Source organism: Anticarsia gemmatalis, chromosome 2 (genome assembly GCF_050436995.1).
Source record: "Anticarsia gemmatalis isolate Benzon Research Colony breed Stoneville strain chromosome 2, ilAntGemm2 primary, whole genome shotgun sequence".
Classification (NCBI taxonomy): domain Eukaryota; kingdom Metazoa; phylum Arthropoda; class Insecta; order Lepidoptera; family Erebidae; genus Anticarsia; species Anticarsia gemmatalis.
Window position 1 is genome coordinate 7312906 of NC_134746.1, and position 17607 is coordinate 7330512.

Genomic DNA, 17607 nt, shown 5'->3' on the forward strand with positions numbered 1-17607 from the left:
CATTTATTTAATTTGTACTTATATCTATGTAAATCCCTAACAACTGTAGTGGTCCTGCACAAACACTATTAGTATATCAATGTAATAATAATAAAAGTCCATTCCAGTATAATTTTCTATCAAAACAAACATTTTAATGATAGCTGCTTGAGTCATTTGTGTGGAATAAAATATATAAGAAACTCAAATATATAAGAAGTTTAAGTATTACACAAAATATTGGAAGCCAATGAGTGTCAATCACTAATTATGTAAACTATTTTTAATTGTTGACCACACCACGATCTTCAAGCATATGTCCGTACTGGAAACACCATACGTTTTCTTCTCTGTGTTGTTAAATGCCGCGTTTGATGGGTTTAGGCGCGACAGTGACGCGCACGGGTCGGCACAGCTCGACCAGCTGCGTGGGCTCGCGCCCGCCATCGTCCACGGCGAGGCACACTGAGATATCGACTCCGCAGGGCTCCGTCCACACTCCGTGAGAGATCAGTACTTTTGTCAGAAGACGTACGTTCTGTGTGCCATCGTCATCTACAAATAAAATAATATTTGTTGATTTTTGTAACGATTCATAACAAAATAATTGTGTGTTAAAGTAATCAGGGATATAATTATTTATTGGTTAGCTCTTGTGAACTTTAACATTTTAATTTTTACAACAGTTTGATCACATGGTCAATCTATATATTTAGAAAGCTTTTGATTAAAAGAGAAAATGATGGTAGTAGCACATACTAGTATTGTGATGGTCGAGCGGTCGCAGATGGTCGCGGGGCGGCACGAGCGCGTGTCGGCGCGTGTCGGGGTAGGCCACGCGCACGCGCAGGGCCGTGGGCGAGCGCACGCGCAGCACCTCGGCCTCCAGCGCCACGCCCGCCACCAGCCCCGCGCTGAACCGCACTACCGTGTCGTTGTCCGCCGCCGGCTCCAGGATCGTCGCCGTGCACATGCGGATCTGAACACACACACATTACTCAACTACATGTTTTAAAAAGCCTTTAAACTAGAACAGCGCTCGTACAGCGCGATTGCTTTAAAATTATTTCAATATAATATAATCATATGGTTTTATATCATATAGAGTACTTCGTCAAAAACTTTTCTGTTATGTAAAAAAGCACGCTATAGAGTACCTAACTCGTGTTAGATATTCCCATACCCCATTCAATAATCACATTTGTAAATCAAAATCATTTTAAGATAAAACCAGCTGAATTATTATTGTATAGTCAGACCCAGGTCAAACATATTTCTAGACCATGCTTTAATAACAGCTTGCTTACCTTGAGATTAGGTTTAGGTATGACAGGCAGCGGTGCGGACTGTAACAAAGGCATAATGGCGCGCGCCAAAGCCGCCGGCTTGTTGTCCGCGTTCATCGACAACTGACGGAATACTGCGATCGTAAACGGATCCGGCTCGACTCCTGCAAATATACCACCATTAATCAGGCGATTATAGGATTTTAAGTTTAAGAATTTCCAAAGAACTTATTTTGATTTTGTATAAATAATTAATTTGCTAACTGACGAGAGAACAATGATTACCTGCTGAAGCCAGCAATCTGTCGAGCAACTCAGCATGATGCGTGAGTGCAGCAGCAGCAGAGAGCGCGGCGGCGGGAGCAGCCTTGTCCCCCGGCGGCGCCCCGCCCGCTCCCCCCGCGGCGGCCCCCGCGCCCCCCGCGCTCGCACACAGTCGCGCCGCACATACACGTAGTGCTAACTGCCACACACACGCGTTCTCTTGCTCTGATACACCGCTGAATTGATGCTGTAACCTGTGAGCAATGAATATTACATTAGAGCACATTTTGGTTAATACAGACTATTACAGACGATCATAATAATATAGGGTAGGTACTCAAAATTTTACAATTTTAATTTTCACAGTTAAAAAGTTACTTTTAATAGAGAATTGCATGCGAATTCAGAATTCAACGCGATCATTAAATTCATCTTGGTTTATGTGATATTTGTACAAGGTTGCGTTGATTATTAATAAGCTGACATAAGCTTCGAGGTAATCACACTATTGTTCGTATTGTATAATGTCTCAATTACGAAAATTGAACGCTTTTAATGACCAATAGAAGTGTAGATAATAATGACCGTAAGCAGTCAGTGGTGAGGTTCTGCAGCGCGTGCGCGGGCGGTCCGTTAGTGGCGTGCAGGGCGGAGTGTAGCGCCAGCACGCAGCGGGCGAACAACGCTGTGAAGTGCGCCGCGCCCGACACTGACGGTTCCATCTCTGCCAGTCTGTAAACATGATTTCATAGATTTCTTTAGAATGTGATACGTAACCAGCTTATTTACCTATCTTATAAATTTCTTTATGATTAGTAATGTCTGTTGACTAGTGATTACTAAAATGATAATGTAGTAGAGTGTAGTATTTCAGTTATCCAGCGTACGTCACACACAATGACATAATATATACTTAGGTGCAAATTAGCACATATTTTATCAGGTAACATATTTGAATTAACATTTCCAATACGAGCGCAAATACCCTATACACAAACGCTAAGCGTACACGTATACGCACGTGTACGTATGCACAACATACGTATACGCATGTGTATGTATGCACAACATAAAGAAAATATATATTTAATGCAGGAAAGTTTAAAAGTTATATTACTTGTTAAGTTGTTCTTCAGCAGACTGCAGCATGTTCAGTCTCACGTTGACGGAGAGCGCGGTGTTGTCGATGTGTTGCAGCACCGAGTCGAAGAAGCGTCGCACCGCGCTGTCGTCCATCGCCGACTCGATCTTCTCAGCGCTTGACTGTTGCGCGTCACCTGAACAATACAATGTATTTTTGTAATACAGACGTTTTCATAGGTGCCTAGAGAACGGCAAAAGAAAAAAAACTGGATAACCAATTGCGTTGACAAAATTTTGTTTGAATACCTTTGCTGAAGTTAGTTCAGATTTGTCAGCTAACGTATTACCATGCGACGTGGAATCTTTTCCCACTTTTTGTCATACCACATTAATGTCACATGTTTTTCGAAAAGACCACAAGAAACAGCGAGTTTAGCCAATAGTCTCGGGGTTCCTTCACGTGCGATTGCACTTTTAGTTTTTTTTCGTTCTAGCATATGACGGTTTTAATCGGCAGAAAAGGCTGGAGCGATGAAGTAACAAACAATTATGTGCTGACAGATGTGTTCCAAGTCTCAAAGTAACATAGATTTTTACCTATAGGTAGATAGGGCACTAGATGCGGCATGGTGTCGCGCAGGTACGTGTAGTGCTTGACGGTGTGCTCCTCGAACAGCGGCAACATGGTCGTGCAGTGCTGCGCCGCGTTCAATACCAAGATTAACACGCACATATCTTATACATATTTTTAAGGAAATGTATGAGTACTTGACCTTTATTGAAGGGTTATAGCGAAATACTAGTAAATTTCAACATTTATTAATTTCTCTCTCAAAATTTATTATTAATTTCTTTTCCTCATGATAACGAATTTCAAAGATTTAATTCATTGCAATACGCGTCGTGATTCTGCGGAGTTACAGAAGTTAGTGAAAGTAGTTTAAAGCAACTTTGTCCCAGTTTTAGAAAAGTCTATTTCATGGACATATGACAGCAATATTTCTTACAACTTTTCTTAAAAGTTCTGTCGACCACCGTATTATTGGAATCTATATGTCAATAGACACCTTTAATCTCAACGTATCTGTATGACTGCGGTTACTAGCACTGAACACTTTCGTTTAGTTAAAAGGATACAGGCTGGGTCTTCGACGTCCGGTTCAGGCATGTCAAAGAACGGGTGTACGGCGAGCAGCCGCGTCGTCAGAGGCAACACCAGCGACGCGTGGGAACTGCCCAGGCGCTGCACGCAACGGAACGTGGACCGCTTGTCCTGCACACACCAAATACAGCGCTTTAGTCAAAGTAAATATAAGAACAAATACCATCTAATAGACCAACCTATCTTATATTTAGGTTAATGAAATCGCCTGTTATACCTGCAGGTGCAGGGAGAATAAAATTCCGGGCTACTATTGAGTATAATTTAATATGAAATAGAAAAGCCAAATAGCGCTTTGACAAAAGCCGGGAATAGAACTCGAGGCTTCGTGATCAGCAGCATATTAACTGCTCTGATCACAGAGGCAGTCAGTAAGTATTATTTGAATAATAATTACAAATCATTTACCTGCGGATATCTTTTGAGATTCTCTAATATTTTATCGATGCACATTTCCAGGCACGTTTTAGACGCAACTGTACACGAGCCGAGCATGCGGTGAAGACCTTCTCGCACGTCCATTGAGTAGTCCTGAAAGTATGCAAAATATTGTTAACATTTTAACATGTTATAGAACCTTATTTCTGCTACAACAGGTTATAAAATGAATGTGATCTGTCATTTTAGGTATTCTCAGTCTGATAGTTTCTTTCCTTCATATTTCAAAAGTAAAATACATTTTTTTTGTTTTGATATTAAAACAGTCAGATTCAAGAACCGGTCACTAAGGCTTTCTAAAAACATTATTGGTTCGGCATTATTCTGTCGAGCCGGGTGGCAAATATGAGTAGATGAACACGACCGGCACAAGAACGTAGCTGAACCGAACGTGCCGAACCCAATATGTGCGTAGCAAGCCTAAGAGTATATATTGTATTAAACATAATATAATAATACCTCAAGTGCTCCCAGGATGGTCTCGAGTTGGTCTTCCCGCAGTACGATGTGATGCGCGATGCGCGTGAGACTGTCGATGGCGCGCAGGCGCACGTCCTCGATCTCGTCGTTGAACATGTCCACCAAGAAGTCCAGAGACGTGGTCGCGAACACCGCGTTCTCCATCGATAGCTGGCACACCGCGTCTACTGCCGCCGTACGCACCTCTACATACAAACAAATAACGGTCAAAATATATTAAGTGTCTTTATGTAGATAAAGTAAATTAGATTTGTGTTTAATTTTCTATTACTGATGATCCAGCTTTTAGGCAACTACCGAGATTTTTCTCATGAAATTTGTTCAAAAAATGCTATTGCATATTTGTGCCAGGCTGGATACCGAGGCAGCGAAAAAGTATTGATAGTAGAAACTAGAAAATTATGCATCAGTTCATGAGAGCAGCCTAATATCACTGGCTTATATTCATGTATAAGTCTATTAATTTACAAGACATAAAAACCCATACCCATGAGCTCATCCTCGAGGCCGTGTACGAAGGCCCCGGCGGCGCCTCCAGGCAGCAGCTGCACGGTGGCGCTGTGCAGCAGAGCGCCGGGCGCGTCGTCAGCCCAGCGCCGCCCGCTCGCCCACGCGCCGCTCCGAACCAGCTCAGCACCGCGCTCGTGAGCCGTGCGCTTTTTCTATAACCATGGAACAAACAGACGTATGATTATTAACTAAAATATGACTTCTTTTCAAATAAAACTTAGTCACCTTACTAATGCGTTGTTTAAGCCACCCACATACAAGTGAATAAAATCTGCGAGACGAATCAAGCCAGGGCGGGCGATTTCACTAACATACCAGTATCTGGAAACAGCACGGAATTTTATTTTATCTGCAGTGACGACCTTAGTATAGCATGTTGAGCGAAGTCTGGCAACATTGCACCACTTCCCCCGACATCTCTGGCTATTAGCGTCGAGGACATTAATTGTCCCCTGGAGGTTCTCTGACCTTAATAGTAAATTGTTAAATAATCATACCTTCATATTACTCATGAGTTGTTTGTCGAGAGTCTGCAGCAGGAAGCGGTCGGACACGGCGCGCGTGGTGCCGAGCAACGTGCAAGCGAGAGCACGCACCGCCATGCACAGGTCGTTCACGGCTGAACAGATGCGCACAAACGCGTCGTCTACCAGACGCATAGTCGTCTCACCGTCGCAGAGAGTTAATGTGCTGTAATTTTATAAAGCATGTTAATATCTAATGCCTGGTTTCTGAAGTACATTTAGCTGTAGTTTATCCATTCAATAGATTTAAGCTCATATAAGTATGACAGTTTGAATACATAAACTACCACTAAATGTGCCTCAAAAACCAGGCATCAGTTTCATAAGCAGTCAATATACAGGTTGGAAAAAAAAAGAGCCATGAAGGGAAACTACTTTAAAAATTGCAAATACCTCAATTCACTGAAAAGGAAATATGTTTTTACTTCTAAAATTAAACACTAGTACCTATTTAAAGATTCTTAATAAATTAGCCCATGCACTGGGAATGAAACACTTAAAAAATACACTTACTTTTCTGGGTACTTGTTTCCAAGCACCCACACGAGCTTCAAGGCCACTTCTCTGACAATCTCATAGTCATCAGAGAGAGCCAGACACACCAGGTCATACAGGTTGGCACTCAGATTTTGGCCACGCTCATGCATTGTCAGGAGGGCTTGGAAAGCTCCACAGCGAACTCTCGCATCCTACAATATTTCAATAAATACAAACTGTCAATAAGTAATACCATAAAAAGTACACCTAGTTTTTGAATGTGTCACAAATAAATATTTCGAAACTAGTTAGCTTTAGGTATAAACTTGAAAATGATATAAGAACTTCTATTGATTAAGATATATTATTTACTTTTTTTTGTCATAGTAATCTGGGAAAACATAAGCAAAAGCAAAGTTCCACACGTGTCATTGCATTGATCCCTATGTAATTTGCATTGATATAGGTATGTCAAATAGTTTCATATTGTATATTTTGTAAATATCCAAATTTTTACACTGGTTCTACCTATTGCATACTGACTTAACTGTTGCAATGCAATATAGATAACAGATATTATTTAGATGATAAGATTAATGCATAAACTGACAAGTGCTTTGGAATAACACCTGTATAATTTTCTCAAAATCACCATTACACTCAATAGATCTAGTTAGAAATATGTTTTAAACAAAGTGTATTAATGTGTAGTAATATGCTCCATTAAAATAATGTAATTAATTACAATTAACCATAATATTCGATCCTACAGTCAAACTCTTTTGGTAGTTTTGTGGGACACTAACTAAATAACTGTGTTATGGATTTTTTTTTAATAACCCATTTATGTCCCACTGCAGGGCAAGGGTCTCCTCTCAAACTAGGGGGAGGGGTTAGGTGGTTGTGTTATAAATATGTTTACCTCAGCATGAGAATAATCTCCAAGCAATTTGACAACAGCATCAGCTTCAGTAGACATGTCACTGGTCCTCTCAGACTCCGGGTAGATTGGGTACAGTTCACTGATGAGCTGCAGACAGCGGCACTTCACCTGGTGGCTGGTGTCCTTCAAGTTGTCCTTGGCAACTGACACTAGTCTCATCATCAGTATCTTGTCTTCACTCAGTTTACTGCCAAGCTTAAGTAGTGTTGCTATGCCTTGAGCTATAACCTGGTGATATAAGAATTGTTTTTTTTTTGTGTTGTAATGTTCATATTTCATGCATGTAAATAGTTTAACAAAAACATTATTTATTTCTTAATTATTAATATACTTATTCATAAAGCATAGATTACCTTGTGAGATGTTTCATTCTTGATTAGATGTATAGTTTCATCAATCAAGTTGGTAAGGTTGGCTCCTGGACACTCAAGCCCAATGTCACAGAATAACCACAATATCTTCACTCTAACCACTGACTCCTCCTCAGACTGGAAGTGTTCCGACAACTTCTTGATCGCCTCTTCAACATCAGACTCTTGGAACTGCAGGCAGTCCGAGATACGCAGCAACAACTGTAGGGCTTCATCGCTAGACTTACATTTTTCCAACAAGCCCACAAACGCGGCAGCCGAGCTACCAATTAGCGGTTTTTTAACCAAATGGAGTTTCTTTGCAGGAGGACCGTCCTATAAAACAGTTAATATTGGTCAAAAATGCTATAATCCTAACATGAATATCAAGAATACCGATATTACCGCGTCATGAGGTTATGTACTTACTTGAAAGGACTTATTGTATTCCGCCAATGCTCTTTTCTTTAATACTGCAGCCATTATGGTAGGCTTTGTTTTTCTCCTCCAACCGCTTGCGAATAATACACCACACGAACTGAAAACTAAATTTCACTACTTGTGTTTATATCAACCGGAGTCTGACACATCATTTGACAATAGTAATTGACATATTTATGACAGAATGCATCAAAAGCTAATAGTGCGTCCCTACTGTTGATCTAACTAAAATATAATTAATATGTATTGCGAGGTAGAATACTTTATCGTATATTTATTTCGATTGATGTATTATTTTATTATTGACATAATAAAAAGTTCTCTTAAAGAAATGGTTTGCATTGTATTCTTCAACGGATATTTGTACTTTAAATATGAATAGTTATTAAACCTCAAAAAAAACTAGCTTCAACCCACAGCTCGAACCTAATCTATTATCAATCAATTTAAGTCATTTCAAGTTCAGAGATCAGTACCCCTGATTTCTCCGAAAGTTTAGCAATCTACCTAGGATCATGCGGTTGTCCTGTTAACTAAACGCGTTTTTCAATATCCTGTGGTGTCAGCTGTCTATTAATTGTCAATATTAGCTTTTCTGTCATCTGTCATGTTACTTGCGCATATGGTCGGATAGATGGACTTACTTCATTGGAAAATATTTTTTATGCAAACATTTCATAATAAACCGCATATTACTTTCACTTGTCGAATGATATAATTACTTGAGTGTATTTGTTGTTATCATCTGTTACTTCGAATAATGTTACTTATGAAGATACAATGAAGCAATTAGAAGTTTCCTGCTCATATCACACGTAACAATTTATATAATTTATTAATTTTGGCGGATGAAGGTAAGAAACTTGACAAATTACATAATTAGTTTACTATAATTAATTCTATTTGACATTGTTTACTAGAAATAATCACAATAACACCGACATTCGATTTGTTCAAAAGGTTTTTTTGAAGCGGCCCCTGTTGTTGCTGCTTGCGTTCAGATCTTATGCGCTTGGAAATATGATTCAAGTATAGGTGCTAAGAGTAATGTATGAACGTTTGTTTCAGAAGATGGCAAAGTTAAAGTAATGTCATGTGAGTGTGGAGAGCAGGGAATGTCTGAACAGAATATCCTGGAGCGCGCATGTATCGCTGACGGCTGCGGCGTAGTCATGCCTGTGCCCGCTCCTAGCCTGCCACACCACTGGAAGGAGTTCATATGTGGGGGAGGATCAGCATTCTGCAATATTATAATCAGCTACCCATTGAATAAACTCATATTTAGACAGGTACAACTGGTTTTGTGTACATACACAATAACATAACAAATTGAAACAAATTGGTTTCATTAAGCCAATGACAAAGCTAATGTTACCATAAGCTTTGCCACTGATTTATTGAAATCTTAAATAATTCTTGCTGGATTCTTATTGGAAACAAATGTACTGCAATCAATTTTAGTTCATAACTATTTCCCTTCTATGAGTAAAACAAAAACAACAAAATAAATAATTGGAGTATTTTTATGAGTTATTTGATATAATTATTTAATTAAACATTAAATATTGTTTTAAAAGTTATCTGGAAACATCTTGAGTCTAGTCAATATTTGTAAAAAATATTACACTACATGTTGTGTATTGTGTACTTTATTAAATCAATATTTGATGTCCTTATTCTGAAGGACTATCATGACATAAAGTAGTTACAGTATTCAATGTACTGTAGATAAATGGCAATAAAGTGATTATGCTCAAGAGTTAGTATGATAGTTAATATCAATAGGACTATTTTTAAAATTATTTTTATTTTTGTATATCTCAATTAATATTAAGATTAATATAATTGGCACTTGGGGGTGTCTTATCAATCTGACATCATATTATTATCTTATCAATATTAAGACATTCTTATCTCTGATAATAAACATTTGAATTTTGTATTCACCACATTAGCTCACACCATTAAGTAGTATTTCACAAAAAAGTAAACAAATACTTTATACTTTAATTGCAGATGATGCATGGAGTAGAAACAACATTTGCACTGAACCAATTGCAGAAAGAAGGTTTGGGTTTCCTGTACCGTGGAATGCTACCTCCCTTGTTGCAGAGATCATTGTCTATGTCTGTTATGTTTGGTGTCTATGATGAATGCCTGCAACCACTCCTGGAGAAAAGATACAACCCATATGCAGCCAAAATGTTAGCTGGTGTTGTTGCAGGTTGTGTTGAAGCAACTCTCATGCCATTTGAAAGAATACAAACCCTGCTCATTCATCCAAAGTATCACAATAAGTTTAGAAATACAGCTGATGCAGCTAGCTACATTGCAAAACACTATGGTATCAAAGAATTTTACAGAGGACTCATCCCTATTCTGTTTAGAAATGGTCCATCCAATGCAATGTTTTTCATATTGCGAGATGAAGTAAAGGATAGATTTCCAGAACAGGAGACAGCCATCTATCAAGGCCTACAAAATTTTATTGCAGGAGCATCGATTGGAGCCTTGCTCAGTACATTGTTCTATCCATTAAATGTTTTAAAAATCAATATGCAGTGTGAACTTGGTGGTCCACATAGGACGATAGCTTATGAATTTAGGTATATTCTGCGGAAGCGAGGCTTTAGATATGTCAACTTCTACCACGGCGCCTTGTTGAACATCTCGCGTGCGTTCTTAAGTTGGGGTATCATAAATGCTTCGTATGAAGTATTTAGAAAGATTTTGTATGCCTAGTCAAGGTTGTTTTCATTGTGTAGATATTTATTTAACTGTATGCCAGTTATTTGTTGAATCAGTTTGTTATTTAATGTTTTGGTAATTGTGCAATGTACAGTATTTTTCTTATTTGGAATAATATGTGGGTATGGTGTTAATAAAAGAGCACAAAAATGACATACATACTTTGAAAGGTAAACAATGTAATTAAAACTTGTAATGGAAAAACCTGCAGTAAAAGTGTAATATACCAGAATATTCATAAATAACAGATTTGTAATAAACAAAAAATATTTTTAGTTAATATATCTATTTATAAAAATAAAGTATGTATGCTTCATACATAGATTTTTAAGAAATTAGAAAAATATTTTGCCCTATAAAATCTCTGGATATGTGATATCTAAAATTATTTAAAGTGAATTCGAATATGTAGTCAAAATGTAAAATATTTTATGTGCATATTTGATCAAGCAGAAAAGGAAATTTATAAATGTTTTCTTAACATACCTATTATTTTTAAGTAGTCAGTGTTTTATTTATACAATTTGAAGCATTTATAAATGTATTGAATGTTAAGATGTCCAAATGCAGAGATTATTGTTGAGAAACATGTCAAAATATCTAGCTGTTCAGTTAAATGTGCAGAGCTACTAATTGTTAATTATTTTTGATATTCAATAAATAACAGTTATCTAGCAAATATCTGCCCTAGCTAGATGCGTGTGCTCTCACGACCAATCATGTCACATGGGTAACAGGAAGCCATCTATTGACTGTCATCATCATTATTACGAAACCTCGCTCAACAAAAATGCCTGCGTTCAGAGGACATCTTTGCAATCTGATTAGCTTTGAATCGCTCTTGCCCCTATATTATAAGATGTACATATGAGAGGCATATTGGGGTTATTCAGTGGATAAGATTTCGAATCAAGTCATTTTAAAAAAAACTGAATCACTTGTACCCAGTAGATTACATTCGCAACTATACAGTATTTTTTATCCATAGAAAAACCATTGTGTAAAAATAGCTGAAGTGTTGTACCTATCTGCGCAAGTTATTCTGAAAGAAATAAACTATATGAAATAAAATTTTATTGTTGTCATATTCGTGCCTATTCCATTATTACTCATATTAAGTACCTACTTTAAATTTTATTCGTTGTTTACCGTTAAAAGCCTGGTTATAGCCATCTTTCTAACCTAACAATACAATAGGTTTTGTTCGAACTCGACTTCAATTTCTGTTCACTCGACTTCCTTTAAAGCTAAAAATAGCTTTAGTGATCTGAATACGCGTGACGGAAGCAGCGTGCATATTGTGAGTATGTATTTATAGATTTATAATTATCTTCATTAGTATGACATGTGATGGTTACACTGTGTAGGTCTAATTAACTGTTTTTATCTTGAAATTGCGTGCTAAACATAATTTGCTTACGCTATTATAAATTTAAATTCATATCGACCTTAAACAGTGTAGCCTTGACCAGATTCATGCAAATGATTGTATGTTTTGAACGCATTTTAGTATAAGTAGAAAATAGCTTTGACTAGATATTATGATATGAATTGGCATGAAAAGCGTTTTAGTTATTACTACGATAGAAGTATATTTCACTAACAAGCCTAGATAATTTGCTGTTTCAGTCGGTCGCCTAATTAAGGTGAGTTTAGCGCCTGCGCGATTGCGATCAGCAACATGGCTTAGTGATAAAATTAAATGAATAAAAAAGAGCTAAGTCCGTTTTAGTTCTAATACCCCTAATTTATTTGTCAATCAATGTATTTGTCTCATTTACTGTAATCTACTATAGTCATGTGTTTTTGTAGTTTCGTATTGTAACTATACGGTAGCTAGTTAGGTAGACCCAATCAATATGATATACGTACCTCATTCTCTATGTAGGTAGGTATGTTGTATGTTGTGCGCATAGAGTTGAGTAGGTAAACATACTATACATGTAACGTTATGAAGGAGCGTATTAACTGCGAGTCGTTGCCCGATGACATGGATTTGATTCTCACTTAACTTAAGTAAGTAAAGCTTTACTTGTAAGCTGTATTGAAGTAAGTAGGTAGGTACCCACGTACTTAGCTATAGGAATAGTTATTCTTATAATTCACAATTCATATGGATACCTACATACATGCATGTAGTCTCTTGGCGAAAGTCCTTTTCCCGGAATGAGGACGGGACTCGGGCCTTGAGTCCGCCACGCTGAACAAGTGCGGACTAAGTTTGCACTAAGCATACCTTCAGGCACTGTTTTTTGTTTTTTAGCCATGCAAGGTTTCATCTCGAAATCAAAGTCAAATATTCTTTAAGAGCAAGTGATAATTATTTTGAATGCTCTTAAACTTTGGAGAATTTTAATAATTGTATGTCGCCTTGAATTTAAACCGTCGTCCACTGCGTGAGAAGTGAATGGTTTAAGACCACTTGGCTATAACTCTCTAAATATTACCGAGTTTTACACTAATTATGTACCGTTTATTATTTCGCATATCTTGATTTTGTATGGTTCTTTATTATGTATACTGCATTAGTAAATATTTTTTCGCTCGGTTGGCCATATCAGTTCAAAATGAGATAAGATACAAGGTATTTCCCAGCGATGAATCGACATTGATGCTAGACTTTAGACACGTACCTATATCTAATTAGTGGCTTAATTGTCTTATACTAAAGAACTTAATTAAAATACCTTATTGATCATAAGCGTAACCATGTTATAACAACGTGGATTGTGAACATTACCGGATTGACTGGTTAAAAATGGCAAGGTTGCGGTTAACACTTGTAAATACGCTCTAGTGTAGTAAGTGTAGCTGTACTGAAAACAGTGTGTATTGTTATTGTACTCATTGTGCACTGGTGTCACATATCAGGGCCATGTAATGAGTCATCCAACAAGTTACCTAACTATGTTTTACAGATCTTGTACCTAATACAGGTGTTATTATCATCACCTTCAAAACAAAAACACCACAAATTAACCGCTAATTATATGTAAGTGACAATATTTAATCTTATTAATACGTAGGTGAGCCCCACGCTCTCGTGGTGTGTAGGACCGCCAGTCGTGTCGCAAGTGTTGCCTCGTCCACATCCACAGTGCGTATTTATCTGCCGGCCTACGACCTTACATTCTGTTTTACACATTGGTGAGTGAGGTACGCATTTTTTTATATGCTGGTATGATATTTGTGTGTTAAAATACAGAATATTGGCTTAAACTTAGTCGCACTCCTGTTATTATTATTGTTGCGCATGAGTAAACACAGTTATAAAAAAATGCTCCATGCACGCTATGCAGAGATAAATAACGAAATAGTTTATAATGTATACTACTTAGGTGCTTATTTAGTTTTGATAAATATTTTTATTTTTTATGCCTGAGTCAGCGTGAATCGTTGAATTCATTGTTTACATCTATCTCTAGCTATCTTACTACTAGTAAAACAATGAAATAAACTGTAAACAAATCTTATCATTAAACAGATTGCATAAAACGTTGCATTGTCCGAGGTTAACAAGTCATTGTGTCATTATCCCACCTACTTAACACACGCATTGCACTTTTGCAGTTTCTACCAAATCTGGTTAAACCAGGTTTAATCATGGATTACATCAGCGGCTGGTGCAAAAGTAAAAAGCGGTTGGAAGGTTGTACCGTGATCGTTACTGGAAGCAACACGGGAATCGGAAAAGTTACGGCTATGGACCTTTACAAAAGAGGTGAGAAGAATCCTTTAATTTATCGGTACGTGTGCTTCCATATAATCATCAGCTCTGATTTGGGTGTTTTTGAAAATGGACCTAATTACCTAATTGTAATATGTCGCTTTGTCATTAATGCATTTCAGGTGCTCGAGTTATTATGGCGTGCAGAAATATAGATAAAGCTAATGACGCTAAAAAAGACATAGAAGATTTAACCAAGACTGAAAAGGGTACGGGCGAATTGATTGTAGAGGAACTAGATCTGTGCAGCCTTCGCAGCGTGCGCGAGATGTGCGCGCGTGTGACGTCACAGACGGAGCGCGTGGAGGCGCTGGTGTGCAACGCGGGCGTGATGATGTGTCCCGAGGCGCGCACGGAGGACGGCTTCGAGACGCACATCGGCTCCAACCACCTCGCGCACGCGCTGCTCGCGCTGCTGCTGCTGCCGCTCATGATCAGGAGCGAGCACGCCAGGATCGTGTTTGTGTCTTCTTACGTACATGAACGTAAGTCTTTGATGACTTTTCTACTTACGCAATGCTATGGACGATCGGTTTCATTAAACTTTGCATTATCTTGACATTATCTCATGCCATCTGAAGTCAGCACAACTTGTTTTCTTCTCTCACTCAACTCCATCAGCTGTCAATGTTTAAATCGTCAAGAATATTCTTGGCACTTTTAGCTATTTTGTCGATAAGAAATTAATTGGATTTCAACATTGGTTTCAGAACATGAATTGGATTTGGATGATCTAAATTTTGAGAAGAAGCCTTACAACGCATTTCAGGCATACTGCAGGAGTAAGGCTGCTAATATCATGTTCGCCAAGGCACTCGCAGATAAACTTAAGGTAAGGTACGATAGAGTTTTCCGCAAGACTTTAAAAGATAGCAGCGCTGACAGGTTATAATTTTATTTCTAAGTCACAAGACGATTTCACTTCGGATCAATTGGTAAAACAAATCAGAACATTTCCCAATCACGAATTCAAAAAGCATAGAATTAGTATTTTTATAAAGAAAGAACTGCAGCACAAAAGAACAAGTGCGAAAGCCGTTGGTGATGGCATATAGTTTTATATACTTAGGAACGAAACTTAAAACTCCAATATATGTATACTCAGATATACATTGAGGTAGGACCTCTTTGTTATTGCACAACAAATGTATTCAGTACTATCTTGTTATTTATATCTACAAATGCTTAACAGAACAAACATGATAAGTAGCAGTTTTATTTCCGCGAGTTTTGTGCGCGTTGTCTCTTTATTGTGGTAGTTTATACTAATACTGTCAATATTTTCTTAATCGGGTCAGCAACTTTGACAGAAAAAAGAAACATAAACACTTTTGATTTAATGAAAACGGACGGCCATTAAAGCAGTGTTTAGTATGTTTTTTAAGTAGATATAGTAAGATATACTATCAAGCGTTATAAATATATATATCGGTAATCTTTTAATCCATTTTCTAAACATTTGTCTTTAGATTGTTTGTTTTAGATATTGTTAAGTTAGTAATAGAGATACAATAGCAGTTCGTACGACAAATTGATTATTTTTTTATCTAATTCATTATATAGGTACGGAATAACGAAAATACTGTTACGCAATCATTTATTTATCCTTAGTTCACGTTTAGTTCCGGCGTCGGTCATAGTTCAACATTATTATATTGAGTTTAACACGCAATAATGTCCTCCTAGCAAATCTAACCTGACTGCGGGCAATCATAGAAATGGTAAAAAAAAAAAACTTTTTAGTTAAACCTGGGAGTTCAACTATCTCTGCATGGCAGTCGCATACACAGCCTATAACAAAAGCAGTTTAACGCATAATAACGCGTTTTGTGTTTATTAAGTTCATCGTTAATCGATAACATATACTTGGCCCTCTATCGTTAAAATTATCCTTGCCATAGTTCGACAACTTAGTAGTAGAAAGCCTTAGGTCGTTTGCCTAGAGAAAGAAAAACTGCTGTATCAATCACGCCACTGTCAGCTGAATCGAGACACTAATGTTCTAAATTCTGACTTTTGTATACCTCCACCAGCTACGACTTTTACAGTCAAGGTTCTCTATTAAGGTACTCAGTAAGCTATCAGTACCTATTTAAACGTTTTACATTTGCAGGAGAACAATATTCACAACGTGAAAACATACAGTTTACACCCAGGTGTCATTCGCACGGAGATCAGTCGGCACTTCGATGAGGCTCTCTACTACGGCGTGAGGTTTATATTCAACAACGTGCTCGGCTGGTTCATGAAGTCCCCGCTGTGTGGTGCACAGACTACTATCTACTGCACTGTAGATGATGCCTGTGCTGATGACAGCGGACTTTATTACTGGTAAACAGATTAACTCTATATTGCTGTGATGCATGTAGTACCTACAATACATGTTGCCATGGATAACATTTATAAACTGTAAACCTTATCATTAAAATTAAGAATTGGAGACTGACCCGGCGAAATTGGTTGACAATTTTGGCAAAATATGGTCTGGCCTGTCAAAGACCACCGTTCTTGGACCGTTTACCGAGCTAAGCAATATTGGTTGCAGCATAACCGCTAAAATAAATCAGTATAGACTTGTAGCTGGTTCTGGAGTGACCAAAAAATACGACTATTTCAGAGCAACAAAATAGATCGATAGGTTGATTTTAATCTTGTTGAAAATATCTAGGTACTAAAATGACTTCACCGATATGCATAGAATTTCTTACTCACCTATCAGATCAGTTAATCAGCTTATTCTGTTTCAGTGATTGTGTAGCGAAGCTCCCTTCAAAACAGTGCCAGGATTCCACACAAGTGAATAAATTATGGGACGAAACAATAAAAGCATTGAAATTAAATCTTAAAAATTATAATCCTTTTAGCGGACAGATTCCAACCAAAGATGCATTTATGTAATCATTTTTAGTTTTAACAAAATACCTATATGTAGATAGGTATAGTAGTGATATTACTTACCTATAAATATTGTGATCGTAACTAATAGGCTAAAGTGTATGTAAATTATAGGAATTTAATTTATTTATACGTATTTAGACAAAGAATAATAAATACTTTTATTAAGCGATAAATAATGTAGTTTACCTAAAAGTAATAAAAATAAAAAAATCTTTATTAATACCTATGTTAATTTTATTCTCATTATTCCTGTGGTAATAAATTAACAACTTTTTGAGGTACGTACATAAGAAGAAA

At 37.4% G+C, this 17607-nt stretch overlaps 3 protein-coding genes across 8 annotated transcripts; 2 read left to right on the forward strand and 1 right to left on the reverse strand.

Annotated features, from left to right (window-relative positions):
• Nucleotides 1-2: 2 nt before the first annotated feature.
• Nucleotides 3-8106, reverse strand: IntS4 (integrator complex subunit 4). The gene is made up of 16 exons (XM_076128712.1): nucleotides 7926-8106; nucleotides 7500-7832; nucleotides 7126-7374; nucleotides 6240-6415; nucleotides 5700-5892; nucleotides 5180-5354; nucleotides 4672-4877; nucleotides 4183-4305; nucleotides 3750-3885; nucleotides 3210-3347; nucleotides 2647-2806; nucleotides 2115-2261; nucleotides 1551-1783; nucleotides 1287-1429; nucleotides 739-958; nucleotides 3-534 (listed from the first exon to the last, which is right to left on the reverse strand). The coding sequence occupies exons 1-16, from the start codon at nucleotides 7977-7979 to the stop codon at nucleotides 338-340; spliced, it is 2883 nt and encodes a 960-aa protein (XP_075984827.1). The 5' UTR covers nucleotides 7980-8106; the 3' UTR covers nucleotides 3-337.
• A 437-nt stretch (nucleotides 8107-8543) lies between these two features.
• LOC142982317 (mitochondrial nicotinamide adenine dinucleotide transporter SLC25A51) lies at nucleotides 8544-11755 on the forward strand. Of its 2 annotated transcripts, none has more exons than XM_076128762.1 (3): nucleotides 8544-8791; nucleotides 9006-9226; nucleotides 9954-11755. In XM_076128762.1, the coding sequence occupies exons 2-3, from the start codon at nucleotides 9026-9028 to the stop codon at nucleotides 10677-10679; spliced, it is 927 nt and encodes a 308-aa protein (XP_075984877.1). In that variant the 5' UTR covers nucleotides 8544-8791; nucleotides 9006-9025; the 3' UTR covers nucleotides 10680-11755. The 2 variants fall into 2 exon arrangements, with proteins under 2 accessions (XP_075984877.1, XP_075984884.1); XM_076128769.1 differs by having other exon boundaries at nucleotides 9009-9226.
• A 125-nt stretch (nucleotides 11756-11880) lies between these two features.
• On the forward strand, nucleotides 11881-17532 carry LOC142982329 (retinol dehydrogenase 13-like). 5 transcript variants are annotated; one of them, XM_076128804.1, is made up of 7 exons: nucleotides 11881-11985; nucleotides 13712-13841; nucleotides 14256-14406; nucleotides 14535-14897; nucleotides 15123-15244; nucleotides 16526-16743; nucleotides 17160-17532. In XM_076128804.1, exons 3-7 carry the CDS (start codon nucleotides 14289-14291, stop codon nucleotides 17308-17310), a joined length of 972 nt encoding a protein of 323 aa, XP_075984919.1. In that variant the 5' UTR covers nucleotides 11881-11985; nucleotides 13712-13841; nucleotides 14256-14288; the 3' UTR covers nucleotides 17311-17532. The 5 variants fall into 5 exon arrangements, with proteins under 5 accessions (XP_075984919.1, XP_075984898.1, XP_075984904.1 ...); XM_076128783.1 differs by having other exon boundaries at nucleotides 11883-11985; nucleotides 13712-13832; XM_076128789.1 differs by lacking the exon at nucleotides 11881-11985 and adding an exon at nucleotides 12683-12701 and having other exon boundaries at nucleotides 13712-13832.
• The last annotated feature ends 75 nt before the right edge of the window (nucleotides 17533-17607 follow it).